The sequence below is a fragment of the Eurytemora carolleeae genome, unplaced genomic scaffold, assembly GCF_000591075.1.
Source record: "Eurytemora carolleeae unplaced genomic scaffold, Eaff_2.0 scaffold585, whole genome shotgun sequence".
Lineage (NCBI taxonomy): Eukaryota > Metazoa > Arthropoda > Copepoda > Calanoida > Temoridae > Eurytemora > Eurytemora carolleeae.
In genome coordinates, this window is record NW_019397504.1 from 112648 (window position 1) to 127542 (window position 14895).

General features: G+C 36.9%; 2 protein-coding genes across 2 annotated transcripts; one reads left to right on the top strand and one right to left on the bottom strand.

The window, feature by feature from the left end:
- Positions 1–424: 424 nt before the first annotated feature.
- On the top strand, positions 425–7710 carry LOC111714625 (myosin heavy chain, muscle). Its single transcript, XM_023489771.1, has 4 exons — positions 425–481; positions 1564–6814; positions 6888–7466; positions 7558–7710. The coding sequence occupies exons 2-4, from the start codon at positions 1571–1573 to the stop codon at positions 7561–7563; spliced, it is 5829 nt and encodes a 1942-aa protein (XP_023345539.1). The 5' UTR covers positions 425–481; positions 1564–1570; the 3' UTR covers positions 7564–7710.
- Positions 7711–9402: 1692 nt separating this feature from the next.
- On the bottom strand, positions 9403–12920 carry LOC111714626 (protein C-ets-1). The gene is made up of 2 exons (XM_023489772.1): positions 12763–12920; positions 9403–11370 (listed from the first exon to the last, which is right to left on the bottom strand). Exons 1-2 carry the CDS (start codon positions 12804–12806, stop codon positions 10068–10070), a joined length of 1347 nt encoding a protein of 448 aa, XP_023345540.1. The 5' UTR covers positions 12807–12920; the 3' UTR covers positions 9403–10067.
- Between the last annotated feature and the right edge of the window lie 1975 nt (positions 12921–14895).

Genomic DNA, 14895 nt, shown 5'->3' on the forward strand with positions numbered 1-14895 from the left:
TAGAACAGTATAGAATTACATCAAATCTATCGGAGAAATCTAAAGAGTATTAAATCATTATATTTTCAATTTTGGAACAGTAGGGAATTTTTTACTGCTTTATTTCCCCAAGTCCTCAAGGAAAGTTCCCCAACAAAGGTATCCATAAAGGAATGCACTAGATATGGGAGTATTGTAGGTGGGTGTCTGTGTACGGTCAGCAGGTTTGTCTGTTTGTAGGGTTTTCTTCATTTTTTGTTAAATTGTTAAAAACTATTTTTCAGTAGAGGTTACAGTTTTGTCAGTTTCTTGTAAAAACTTAAAGTTATTTCGAAGTGTTCGAAACAAATTTGAAATTGTTCGAACCCTAATAATATGAATTGTGTGTGTGTGCCGAGAATTCAAAGGTTCCAGCGAGGGACGAGGCCGGTCAGGTCAATACCTGGTATATAAGCTAGGTCCTGGTAACCGTATCTTCAGTCCAGTTTGCTTCACAGAGTGGGTAGGTCAATTTAGTTGCACATATCAGCGAGGCCCAAAATTCTATGCAATAGGAAGACGACTGTTTGACTTATTTTATGATTTCAATTACTCCAATGAAAATTAAACACTGCAATTGAGCAGTGTACACAGACCCATTTCACTTGATAAATTGATTTTTAATATACTTGTAAAACTTTTTTCTTTGTTGCATCATCAAATACACAAATTTGATTAAATTGTTGTGATCCTATTTCACAGTTTTAAGGTATTTACTGTATACAAGAGGGTCAACTTAATTACATACAGGGGGTCAATTTAATTACATACAGGGGGTTAATCTAATTGCATACAGGGGGTTAATCTAATTGCATACAGGGGGTTACTTTTACGAAGTTCAACTTACTGTAGAGGTTTTTTGACATTGAAGTATTTAGTTTTAGCTTAACATTTGCAAAATCCTTTTTTTCTTTTAAAGATATATTTTATTTGCCAACGAATTACTAAAATAGTGCTTTTTCTGATTTTACTGTTGCAATGATCTTATTGATTTGATATCTGGATTTTTCTTTGGATATATGGGATTGGTCACCTTTTCAAAATTTTCTAAAATACTCCAATTTTTTTAAGTAAAAGAATCAACAAGAATATCTCACTGCTCAATGATTTTTGGATTGGCCACAATACAGAATAATGTCTGCTAAAATATCCATATCGTTTTGCTGAATACTGCTGATATGTTTTTTTTAATTTCTAAAATACAAAAAATAAAAACACACAATTTTTATTTTTTACAGAAAGTTTTGATCATTCTTCCTCTCAGGGGGTAATACCAAAGCATATGTGTATTTTAAAATAAGCAAACAATCCTAAATGGAATATAAAAATATTTATTTTCTATTCCATTTCTTTCTAAAACTTGCAATTATGTTTTCCTTTTAACTTTTCTCAATAAAAAAAAAAAAACACAACAAAAAAGTATCAAAATAAAAATGCATGAAAGTGCTTGTATTTATGTACAGTGTCCAGTCTTCATTAAGTACAATGTACATTTTTTTAGTTTAAAAATTAAATCATATTTAAAACAACCTTTTTTTTGTTTAGATCCATCATGCCTGGTCATATCAAGCTCACCAAGACGGGTCAAGCCGACCCTGACCCAACTGAGTTTCTGCTCCCTTCTATGGATATGAAGAGGGCTGATCAGCAGAAGCCTTATGATTCCAAGAAGTCTGTATGGATCCCAGACCCCAAAAGTGGAGGATACCGCGAGGGTGCCTTGGAGTCCGGAGACCTTGAAGACCCTGCCAGCAAGTGTGTGGTTTCTGTTGGTCATGAAAAGTTCACTCACAAAGGTTCTGAGGTTGGAAAGGTCAATCCTCCCAAGTTTGAGAAATGCGAAGACATGGTCAATCTTACATTCCTTAATGATGCTTCTGTATTCTGGAACTTGAAAACCCGTTACCAGGCCAAGATGATCCATACCTATTCTGGTCTCTTTGTTGTTGTTGTCAACCCTTACAAGCGTTACCCTCTGTATACTCACAGAGTTGCCAAGATTTATCTTGGTAAGAGGCGTAATGAGTGCCCTCCTCATCTTTGGGCCATTGCGGAGACTGCCTATCGAGGTATGTTGAACAACAGCAAGAATCAGGCTATGCTAATTACTGGTGAGTCTGGAGCTGGAAAGACTGAAAACACTAAGAAGGTCATCACCTATCTTGCTATGGTTGCCACCAGCAGCAAGAAGTCTGACAAGAAGGTTTCTCTTGAGGACCAGATTGTTGCTACCAACCCAATTTTGGAGTCTTATGGTAATGCCAAAACATCCAGGAATGACAACTCCTCCCGTTTCGGTAAGTTTATCCGTATCCATTTTACCGCCTCTGGAAAACTTGCTGGTTGTGACATTGTGTCCTACCTTTTGGAAAAGTCCCGTATCACTGAACAGCAGGAAGTTGAGAGGTCCTACCATATTTTTTACCAGCTTCTCCAGCCTTTTGGAGATGGCATTGGAGGAGGCCTGAGAACCAAATGCCATTTGAGCTCTGACATATATGACTACACTTATGTTTCACAGGGTAAAACTAAAGTAGATTCCATTGATGACAATGAAGAGCTTGAATACACTGAGGATGCCTTTAATGTTCTTGGTTTTGAAGAACAAGAGAAGTTTGACTGTTACATGTTGACTGCTGCAGTCATGACCTTTGGAGGAATTGAGTTTAAAACCAAAGGACGTGATGACCAAGCTGAGTGTGAGCTTATTGGACCTGACACCTTTGCTGGAAAGGTTGCAGCCCTGTGTGGAGTTGATGCTAGTGCTATGATAAAAGCTTTCTGTAAACCCAGGATTAAGGTCGGTACTGAGTGGGTGACCAAGGGCCAAACCTGTGTTCAGGCTACTAATGCTGTAGGTGGTATTGCCAGAGGTATCTTTGACAGAGTCTTCAAGTGGCTAATTGAGAAGTGTAATGCTACACTTATTGACCCCACTCTTAAGAAGAACAACTTTTGCGCTGTTCTTGATATTGCAGGTTTTGAGATCTTTGAATACAATGGATTTGAACAGATCTCTATTAATTTTGTCAACGAAAAGCTTCAGCAGTTCTTCAACCACCACATGTTTGTTGTTGAACAGGAGGAGTATGTCAAAGAAGGTATTGACTGGGTAATGGTTGACTTTGGTATGGACTTGGCTGCCTGTATCATTATGTTTGAAAAACCTATGGGTATCTGGGCCATCCTGGAAGAAGAATCTCTTTTTCCCAAGGCCACTGACAAATCCTTTGAGGAAAAGCTGAAGGCTTCCCTTGGTAAACTACCAGTCTTTTTGAAGCCTCAGTCCAAAACTGACAAGAATGCCCACTTTGCCCTTAACCATTATGCTGGTATTGTATCTTACAATGTTACTAATTGGCTAGAGAAGAACAAGGATCCTGTAAATGACACTGTTGTAGAGATCTTCAAATCTACTTCTACTATTACTCTCCTTGTAAAGCTTTGGGAAGACCACCCAGGACAGCCCTCTGTTGCTCCAAAGGATGATGGTAAGAAGAAGAAGAAGGGAGGAGGTGGAAAGACTGTGTCATCTGTCTACCTGGTTTCTCTTGGTGAACTTATGACCACTCTTCACAGCTGTGAACCTCACTTTGTACGTTGCCTTGTGCCAAACACTCACAAGAAACCAGGAGATGTTGAACCACCTCTTATCATGCACCAGCTTACATGTAATGGTGTGCTTGAGGGTATTAGAATCTGTATGAGAGGATTCCCTAACAGAATGGTGTACCCTGACTTCAAGAGCAGATATGCTATCCTTGGAGCAGCAGAAATTGCAAGCTCTTCAGATAACAAAACTGCTGTTTATGCTTTGATGGACAAAATTGAATTTGGACGTGAAAGGTACCGTCTTGGTCACACTCTTGTATTCTTCCGTGCTGGTGCTCTAGCCTTCCTAGAGGAAAAGAGAGATGATATTGTGATCAGGCTAGTACGCTATCTCCAAGGACAATGTCTCCAGAGAATCAAAAGGTCTATCTATGAAAAGAGACGTGATCAAAGGGAACTTATCAAGGTTTGTCAGAGAAACTTTAGGAAGTATGTCAGCATGAGAGAATGGGGATGGTTTGTTATTATCCAGAAAACTCGTCCTATGATTGGCATGCCCAACCCTGAAGAGGAACTCCGTCTTCTAGAGGAACAGGCCAATGAAAAGTATGGTGCTTATGAAAAACAGATCAAGACAAAAGCACAGCTACTTGAGGAAAATGAGTTGATCAAGGAAGAAACTAAGGCCTTGATCAAACAGATTGAAAAAGAACAAGGAAATATGTCTGAATACCATGAGAAACAAGCCAAGATGTCTGCTCAGAAGGCTGATCTTGAGGTTCAACTTGCTAGCTCCCAGGAACTCCTAATCCAGAAGGAGCAAGAACGCCAGCAAGCAACTGCTGACAAAAAAGTGCTAGAACAAGAAGTAGTTTCTGTAAAGAAGGACATTGAAGATATTGACATGGCTATCCAGAAGTTGGAACAAGAGAAGACCAACAGAGACCATACCATTAGAAGCCTCAATGATGAAGTTGCCAACCAAGATGAAGTTATCAATAAGCTTAACAAGGAGAAAAAGCACCTTAATGAAAATGCTGCAAAGGCTAGTGAAGATCTCCAAGTAGCCGAAGATAAGGTCAGCCACCTTACCCAGATCAAGAACAAGCTTGAAAGTACTCTTGATGAGCTTGAGTCATCTCTTGAGAAGGAAAAGAGAGGAAGAGCTAATGTTGAAAAAGAGAGGAGAAAGATTGAGGGAGATCTTAAGGTAACTCAGGAAACTGTTGCAGAGCTTGAGAGAGCAAGAAAAGAGCTTGAAAGTGCCATTGCTCGCAAGGAAAAGGATGGTGTTAGTCTATTTTCCAAGCTTGAGGATGAGCAAGGTCTTGTTGCCAAAGTACAGAAATCCATTAAGGAACAACAGGCTAGAGTTGAGGAGATGGAAGAGGAGTTGGAGGCTGAGCGTCAAGCCAGAGCTAAAGCTGAACGCCAGAGATCTGACTTGGCTAGAGAGCTTGAGAACTTGGGAGAAAGATTGGCAGAGGCTGGAGGTGCCACAAATGCCCAGATTGAGCTTAACAAGAAGCGTGAATCTGAAGTTACTAAACTGAGAAGAGATCTTGAGGAAGCTCATATTCAGCAAGAATCTACTCTGATCTCCCTGAAGAAGAAACACCAGGATGCCATTGCTGAGATGACTGAACAGATTGACCAGTTGAACAAAATGAAAGGAAAGATTGAGAAAGACAAGCAACACATTATGCATGAAATTGCAGATGTCCGCTCTGCCACTGATGAAGTCAATAGATCAGGTGCATCTGCAGAAAAGTCACATAGAAATCTCCTTGCTCAACTCAATGAGCTTGGCAAAAAGGTTGAAGAAGCTAATCTTACTCTTGGAGATTTTGAGTCTAACAAGAGGAAGATTGCTGCTGAGAATGCTGACCTTCTCCGCCAACTTCAAGAGCTTGAAAACTCTGCTAACATGCTGGTAAAGGTAAAATCTAGCCTTGCTGCCCAATTGGATGAGCAGCGTAGAATTGCTGATGATGAAGCCAAGGAGCGTCAGTCTCTCCTTGGAAAGTTCAGAAATGCTGAACATGAGGTTGATGGAATGAAGGAACATTTTGATGAGGAGTGCTCTGCAAAGGAAAACTTGATGAGACAATTGAATAAAGCCCAAGGAGAATCTGATATGTGGAGAACTAGGTATGAGAAGGATGGGGTAGCAAAGGCTGAAGAACTTGAAATGTCCAAACTCAAGATGCAAGCTCGCCTTTCTGAATCTGAGTCTACCATCAATCAACTGAGCTCCAAGCTTAACCAAATTGAAAAAGCAAAGGCCAAACTCCAGGGTGATCTTGATAGCATGTCTGTTCAGCTAGACCAAGCTCAGATCCTGAACTCTTCAATGGAAAAGAAGGCTAAACAATTTGACCGTATTGTTGCAGAATGGAAGTTGAAGGTTGACAGCCTCAGCATGGATCTAGATGGTAGTCAGAAGGAAACCCGCAATGCTTCCTCTGAACTTTTCAGAATTAAATCAGCTTATGAAGAGGCAGTTCTACAATTGGAAGAAGTGCGCAGGGAGAACAAAAGTCTTTCTAATGAAATCAAGGACATCATGGATCAAATCAGCGAAGGAGGACGATCCATTCATGAGATTGACAAAATTCGCAAGCGTCTGGAAGCTGAGAAAATGGAACTTGAAGCTGCACTTTCTGAGGCTGAAGGAGCACTTGAACAGGAAGAAAACAAGGTCCTTAGAGCTCAACTTGAACTTACCCAAGTCAGACAAGAAATTGAGCGTAGAATGGCTGAGAAGGATGAGGAGTTTGAGTCTACCAGGAAAAACATGAATAAGGCCCTTGAAAACATGCAAGTTGCAATTGAAATGGAGTCCAAGGGCAAAGCTGAAGCTCTTCGCATGAAGAAGAAGCTTGAAACCGATGTCATGGATCTTGATACTGCTTTGGAGCACGCCAATGCTGCAAATGCTGAAACTCAGAAAATCATTAAGAAGTACCAGCTGAGCCTGAGGGAAACTCAGGCAAGGCTTGAGGATGCTCACCGCGCCAAGGAAGTTGCTCATGACAACCTTATTGTTGCTGATCGACGTGCTCATGCCAACCAGAATGCTCTTGAAGAGGCTCGCACCCTTCTGGAGCAGGCTGATAGAGCTAGAAGAATGGTTGAACAGGAGCTTGCTGATACCAATGAAACTCTCGGAGATCAGACATGCACCAACCAGGCCATCCAGGGAGGCAAGATGAAGCTTGACTCTGAAATTCATACCCTTGCAGTAAGTATACAATTTAATTGAAAAATTATTCTTATTTTTATTAATTTAATTTATATACTTTTTCCCTATTTAGGCTGACCTTGATGAGATGGCTTCTGAGGCCAGCCTTTCTGAAGAAAAGGCACAAAAGGCAATGATTGATGCTGCTCGTCTTGCTGATGAACTCCGTGCAGAACAAGAAATGGCCCAATGTCTTGAGCGTGACCGCAAGCTTCTTGAAGCCCAGGTCAAGGATATGCAAGCTAGACTTGATGATGCTGAGCAAAATGCTCTCAAGGGAGGAAAGAAGGCCATGAGCAAGATGGATACCAGAATTAGGGAACTGGAATCTGAATTGGATGCTGAGAATAGGCGTTGCGCTGATGCTCAGAAGGCACTGAGGAAATCTGAGCGTAAGATCAAGGAGCTCACTTATCAGCAGGATGAAGATAGGAAGAACCATGAGCGCATGCAGGGTCTAATTGATCAGCTCCAGGGCAAGATTAGGTCATACAAGAAACAGATTGAAGAGGCAGAGGAGATTGCAGCTTTGAATCTTGCCAAGTTCAGACAAACCCAAAGCTCTCTCTCTGCTTCCACTGAGGCTGCTGATGTCACTGAGCAGGCTCTTGCCAAGCTCAAAACCCGTGCTCGCAGCTCTTCTGTTGCACCTGTAAGTACATCTTAGTTTAATGCATCCTTATGAATTGCAAAATTGCAAATATTACTTTCTCCATAACTAATATATCTATTTCATATTTTAGATGTAAAGAGCATGAGAAGGGATTTGAACTGGCAAACTGTAAGACTACTTGAATCTGAAAATGGACAATGAAATGCTTTTCCACTTCGTAACCTTTACTATATTTACCCTATACTCATATGTGCACAAATCTTGAATAAATACTGAACATGATTTTATTTGATTGATAAATTCAGAAGGGTTACAAATTAGGTTATCATTCAGTAAATTAAAAATAACATTAAAATTACAAATAAAGTTTAAACAGTACTTTTCTACTAAATGCATAATTTGGTATTGTTTAATGATAGATGTTTCAAATTAAATCAATGAATACACATTTCTACATAAGTAGGTCAACTCATCTTAGAATTTTTAAGTAATTACCTTTGTCCTAATCATTTTCACATATCCAAATTTGATTGGTGAACTTAGTACTTTAAATATAACTAGCTTAAAAATCCAGCTTTGCCTAGAAAACAAAGGTTTTCCTATAAAAACCAACGTTTTCAATTTAAGCTTTTTACCAAGCTAAAGCATTTCCGTCTCCCAACCAAAGTTTAGAACAAGTTTATGATATATGTAAAATTCAATAATTCATTTTGTAAATCAAGATATCATTTTCGATTGTGGGTCACTTATTACTTAAATAATAATAATACTTATTTTAACAAAATTTAGTCTGACAAAATGACTTCCTAACATTTTTATAAAATTTTTAAAACATCAAACTTTTGTAAAAAAAATGACTTTTAAATGTATAAGTAAGTTATTTGCTCTCCAGAATATAAGAGTTAAATTCTGTACACAATCCACACACTAAAAGATGAGGGGGGGGGGATTAAAAAGCCCCCTCAACCGGGAAAACAAACATATTTAGGAGCAATGTATCCTCTTAAAATTGTTCTTTCTGCACGACATGAAATATAAAATAATAATTCGCAGTAATAGTATTGAGGCAAAAATATTGAAGATATGCCAATAAAAAAAACAACTCAGAGAAATAAGGTAAAATAAAAATTATAGACCATCTTAGTTTTTTTTAATCTTCCGAAGGAAATGCCGAAATTTTTTTAAGGTTATCTTATCACATTTTTATACTATTTGTGATACCCAAGGAAAGGTTTAGGTACGTCTGAATCAAAAAAAATCTAAAATAAAAGATTTTTTTTGTAAATCCGCGAATAAAAACAGAAATCCTCCATTGTTTCTTTTTTATGAACGAAAATTAAGTTTGCAGTCGTAATATTTAAAAGTTTTAAAATGTTACAAAAAAAAATTGCGCAAAGCGACCTGAAACCAAGTTTGGATAAACCTGGTAAACCTGGATGATATTAAAATTATCAGAGACTTCAACGCTTTCAGAGGACTGAACGTGGTTTTGTTTAGAACATGAGTTATCGTGCGCCGCTTTAATGCGCATTGTTGGGGCAGCATTCATTCACCTTCATCTGTTTACCCAACCGACCATATATAGGATATTATACAGGGTGTCCTATTAAAAATATAGTTTATCAAGGACATTATACTGATTAATATTTAGCAAATAAATTTCATGCGAATTTGTTTTTTTTTATTTTAAAATGCCTTTTTTTTCCAAAATTACTTTCCCCGTTTTGTTATCTGGAAATCCCAACAAAAGAGATAAAAGAAATATTAAATTTCCTTCTATATTTCATTTTACGAAATATATAACAAGAATAAAGAAGGGGAAAATCGTCTTCAGTTAAACTTTTGTTTTAAAACGCTGCAAAAATATTTTCTAAAAATGTAAAAATGTTATAATTATGAAATTCTTTAATAACGTTTCGAATTATAAAATATGAACATTGTCACAAATTTTGTACTTTCTCTCTATTACTGGATATAAACCAAAAACTTTATTCATCAACAAATGTATTTCAACGTAGTAGTTAAGAAAATATAATACTGTACATTGTACAGTACCTAAACTAGAGATGCTGGATGTACAGTGTACAGTACACTGTACACCCCATTCATGGCAACGCTAGGATTAACAAAATATGTATGTATGTATGTACAAATTTGGTTGGTTAGCTGCAAGATTGAAAGGTTCAATCCAGTCAAAAAAAAAAAATAAAAAAATGGATGTTTTGGCACCTGGCAAATATACTTATGGCGGGGAAAACAAAAAAGCGAATGTGTATTTTTGTTCGACAGATGACCTTTTTTTAATTTATTTGACTACAAGTAATTCGCTGGCGTAACTATCGTACTGGCTGGCAGTACAAAAGACAGGTACGTAAACATGAAGTAAAAAGTAAGAAAATATAACTTGAGCAAGCTTTTATACACGGAAAATAAGTAAGAATCTTTTTATAAATAATTAAATACATGACACGTGTTATTTGACCTGTAAACTAACGTGTTTGAATTGTTTACATATGTACAATACAGAAGATCTTTTATAAATGCAAATTTTAAGGCTTGGATTTGGTTCAGGTCCCAAATCTTAGAAATATATTGAATCCCTGGTTGGTTTTGATTGTTATAATCTCAAACTCTTCACGCCTACTCACAACCCTCCTTGTGATTTTCTGGTTTAAAATCAACCATAGCGTGAACTTCCTCAGCAGAGTAACCAAGGAGTCCTTGGATATCACAGACAAACCTGTAAACATACCGTTTACCGGCAGTTTTTAGAATAATGTTTTTATCATAATAATATCGAAGTCCTCGGGATAATTTCTCATAGTTCATCTTTGGTTTATTCTTTCTGATTCCCCATCTTCTGGCTACCTCATCAGGATCTATCATCTTAAACTCCCATCCATCCCCTGTCCAAGCTATGAAGCTCTGACACGTCTTATCTGTCAAGAGTTCCAAGAGGAACTGCCATAACTGTATTGGACCTGAACCTGTAAAACAAGGACCTCCTGGGGACTGTGTGAGAATGGAGTTTGGTAGAAGAGATCTAGTGTTATCTGAGCCTGGAGATGGTGAAACCTCTCTCTGGAGAAAGGCTGGATGATGATGCATAGGTAAAGAAGTCTGGTAGAGATCATGTTGACCCCAATGCTCTGGCTGGTATGTATGCGGGTATCCATACCCGTCATACTGACCGTAAACAGGTACCCTTGGAGGAGGAGGAGGTTTGACCTGAGGAGCAGGATAACTCCCATACTGAGTAGTATCTGTTGGATTAGGCTGGGAGTAATCGATCCTTGAGTTTAAGTAAGAGTTTGAGGTTGGAAGTTGACCCAAAGGTGAGATAGGATTGAGCTGAGTGTAGGTTCTGTGGGTCTGATCAGGTACATGGTAGGGTTCGGAGAAGTTTGTCGGAGCATTCTCAACCTTGGCATTTTCCTTTTCCACATCCTTCTGTAGTATCTCTAGGTGTGCCCAGAGTATATCTCCCATGAACGGAGGAGCTCTGGAGATAAATTCTTCTTTAGACATTGAACAAACTTGTCTACCACTCATACTTAGACTTGTTACAAATGTATCAATATGTGGACCTTGTAAGGAGAATTCTCTGATAGCCCAGGAGAGCCAATGAGACACATGATCCTGGCTCCATAGCCTAGGATCTCGAGGTATACCTAACCTCTCACTATCCTTATCCCAGGTTACATAGGTCGTCTTCAACACATCTCCAAAGTTCTTATTTGTACTTGGAGTGAAGGGAGAGGTTTGGAAGTTGCCAAGACCTCCCTGGTCAATCCCACTGTCTGTCTCTGAGAGGTCACTGAGACTAGGAACCTTCTGGATCCCCCTGATATCCTCCGGTAGTCCAGGTTCATGTTTTACACAGGAGATCTCAGGTTTCTTGGTCAGAGGGGGTAAACCGTAGAATTCAGGACTCGACTCTAATCTGAAATAGAAAAATTTGATTGAAACATTGCTGAATTTATTCATCATATTCATATCTGATCGTTATTAATTCTAACATTTAATTTACTATATCCTATATCCGCTATAAATTTTATTAAAGAAATGAAATTATTTACTTTAAGTGATACGAAATATCTTTAATTTGAGTTTGAAAATTGCAGTAAAATGTTGGTAGTAAAGCAATATGGTTTGCTTTACTTCTAATCAAGCAATTAAACCAAGCTTTCAACGGTTCTCAATGAATTTATTGTTAATGACTAAAAGCCCCAGGACAAGATACAAAGGTATGAATGGCTACTGAACAATATTGGAAACAAAGACGGTGTTTATCAACAAAAATTTATTGAACGATAGACGCGAATGAATTGATATCAACAAAGCTATATTAATGGTTATCAAAATAACAACAGCGTTTAAAACCACACCATGTATTTTTGAACTTGTGTATGACCATTACTTTTTTAATAATATCAACAAAACTATGCATTAATATTTTTTCATAATTTAGCAATAAAGTTTTGATGATCAAAAACTCAAAAATAGAAATCTGAAATCTTTAATACAAATACAAACAGACTTATCTGTGGCACTATATTTACTTTTTACTTCGCTCGTTTCCTGTATTTTAAATAGTGCTTTTGTTTTTGTTAAACCGATGTTTATTATTGTATGTATATATATCCTTAAGTTTTTCAAAATATTATTTAGATAAAGGAATTGAGTTTTTGCCACATACATAAATTTTCTAATCCCTAAATCGTTACAATCCGATTGTGTAAACCTTTGATATTTCAAACTTACAATACTTGATTCTACCAGAATATAAAGTATGACATATCAAAGATCTACTAAATCAACTTGTACAGATAAAGGGATTAGAAAATCAGAGTTTGTTGCAAAAACTCAATTCATTTCGTTACTTTTTTACGAAAATTTGTGGAAACAAAATATAATGATAAAATAGGAAAATAAAATGTTGTAATCTCGAACCGTTTGTTTTAAATAAAATCTTCTGAAGTCAGAACTGTTGTGTTTTCAAATTTGGGATCACGCATTGATCTTTATCTTTTGCATACGGATTAATTTGATTTCAATTCGATAAAACTGCAGGACAAGATTAATTAAGGGATCAAGCATTGATCATTAAGGGATCAAACATTGATCATTAAGGGATCAAGCATTGATCATTAAGGGCTCAAGCATTCATCATTAAGGGATCAAGCATTGATCATTGCAGGATCAGTCATAAATCCTTAAATCTATTAAAGTGTGGATGTCAAATTCATGAGTTCAAGATTTTCTATACTTCACACAAACGTTCAACCTCATCTCAACTATTTTTGGTAAATACTGTATCAATGTATCTATATACCTGTAGCTTAAATCATTCCTCCAAGAAATATCAGGGCTCCCCATTTTTGGTTTAATTCAACAGAATTATAAATTATTCATCCCGGTCACGGTGCGCTAACTGCGCGCTGCTCTCTATCTCTCTGTTTGCGCGCGTGAATGTTCTCTCCTCGAGCTCCAAAGCTCGACTGTTCACTCTGTTGCCCTGGTGGGGGGTTGGCCTGGGTCTAGGGGCGGGGATTGGGTGGGAACTGCCCCCAGCAGATTTCTGGTACATTATGGCCGCCATTCATACCAGGCAGCCGCTGTAGTTGCTACTGGAACCAAGAAAAATTAATATCAGGAAGGATCTGTGTAGTTGCTACTGGAACCAAGGAATAATAATATCATGAAGGATCTGTGTAGTTGCTACTGAGGAAGGATCTATGTAGCTATACTACAGGATCCAAGAAATATAAAAATCAGGAAGGATCTTTGTAGTTGCTACTGGAGTCTGGAACCAAGGAATATAAATATTAAAAAATAGGAAGGATCTGTGTACTTGAACTACATGAACCAAGGGATATAAATATCAGGAAGGATCTATGTAGTTACACAACAGGAACCAAGAAATATAAATATCAGGAAGAATCTTTGTAGTTGCTACTGGAACCAAGGAATGAAAAACGTAGGAAGGACAAGCTTAGGTGGCCGAGAGTTGCGGCTATAAATCAAATTATGCCTTTTTGTTATGAGATGCACGCACACAATTAATAGGAGGGGGGGGGGGTTGTCCGAAAAGTGTTCTCTAGGAAATTACCTTTTTTTGTGTTGAAGGAGAGTCAGATATTTATAATTCTAGATTTATAATTCTAGATTTATAATTCTAGATTGCATGTCGAAGATATTGCTTTCAATCTCGCTCCAATGATTTCAGACCAAATATTACGTTTTATTAAGTAAATTAAAAAGACTTCATATTGTGTCTGACAAAAGGATTTGTTGAAATAATTATCAATCATTTTAATATGTGTTCTTTTCATTATTGTAAAATCAGATTATTTAAAAAGTTTTTATAGATTTTTTAACGCTTAAAAACAACATATTTATAATCATATTTTTACATATTTTTTTATTTTGATGTTCAATGGATCCAGGCAATTATGTTATATTTAACTCCAAAGCTCAACACATATTTCTATGGCTCTACAGAATTTTTGACACTTTATAATTTTGAAATGGGACAGTAAAGGCGCCATCATCAGCTCTGCGTTTTGCATGATACATTCCAAATGCACTTTTGTAGGTGTTCTGGAGTAATTAGGATTTGTTTAGGTTAGTATTTAGAAAATTTGCCAAGTAATTGAAATAATTAGTTATATATTTACATATTAGATAGATAATAAGTGTGTTTATGTTTATTGCACACTAGCTGAATAGCCCAGAAATGCCCGTGGAAAAATAAATTTTAAAAAATAATATTTTTTTTAAAAATGAAAAAAATATTTTTTAAATATTTGAAAAAAAAATATTTTAATTTTTTTTGCCAAAACCTCCCTGACCATTCATGAGTGTCCACAAAAAATGTTAGTCCAATCGGTCCAGCCGTTTGGTCGGCTATACGCAACATATATATACGAATGTCATGTTTTATTAAATAGAAGATAACTTAAGTGTGCGAGTCGTCATTACAGTCCACACTATTATGCTTCCTACTGTACTAAATACATACATTATGCAATATCGTGTAAAGATGGGTAATTAAAACCCAAAGTTTCCTGACACCAATACATACTCATTAGAGAAAATAGAAATAAGCAGGGAAAACACATGAAAAGAATAAAATATCTAAAAATTTCTATTTTGAAGCAAACAAAACAGGCTTATTTTTTTAGCATATTTTACTTTCTCATTTCGAATATTATTTCAACTTAATATTTTTTTTGTTGTATTCCCGTTCTCTGATTACTATGTTAGGTTTTAAATGTCATGATCTAGTACTTTTACACACCATTCATACTTTAAAGAATAGTTACGAGTATTCTGTTTGTTCGGTTCGTGTTCGTCTTCTAGGTGTGTGTCTGTTTGTGTCTTTAAATTGGTCGGTTCAAGTGCTGTTTGTTTAGGTGTCTGTCTGTTAAGGTGTATGTCTACTAAGGTGTTGTCTGTTACGGAG

What these genes read in the sequence shown, in the direction of transcription:
- LOC111714625 (XM_023489771.1), top strand. Translation starts at nt 1,571, where the DNA reads ATGCCTGGTCATATCAAGCTCACCAAGACGGGTCAAGCCGACCCTGAC. An exon ending in CTGAAATTCATACCCTTGCA is followed by an intron (nt 6,815 to 6,887) that starts GTAAGTATACAA and finishes TTCCCTATTTAG; the next exon opens with GCTGACCTTGATGAGATGGC.
- LOC111714626 (XM_023489772.1), bottom strand. Translation starts at nt 12,806, where the DNA reads ATGGGGAGCCCTGATATTTCTTGGAGGAATGATTTAAGCTACAG. An exon ending in AGGAATGATTTAAGCTACAG is followed by an intron (nt 11,371 to 12,762) that starts GTATATAGATAC and finishes TTTCTATTTCAG; the next exon opens with ATTAGAGTCGAGTCCTGAAT.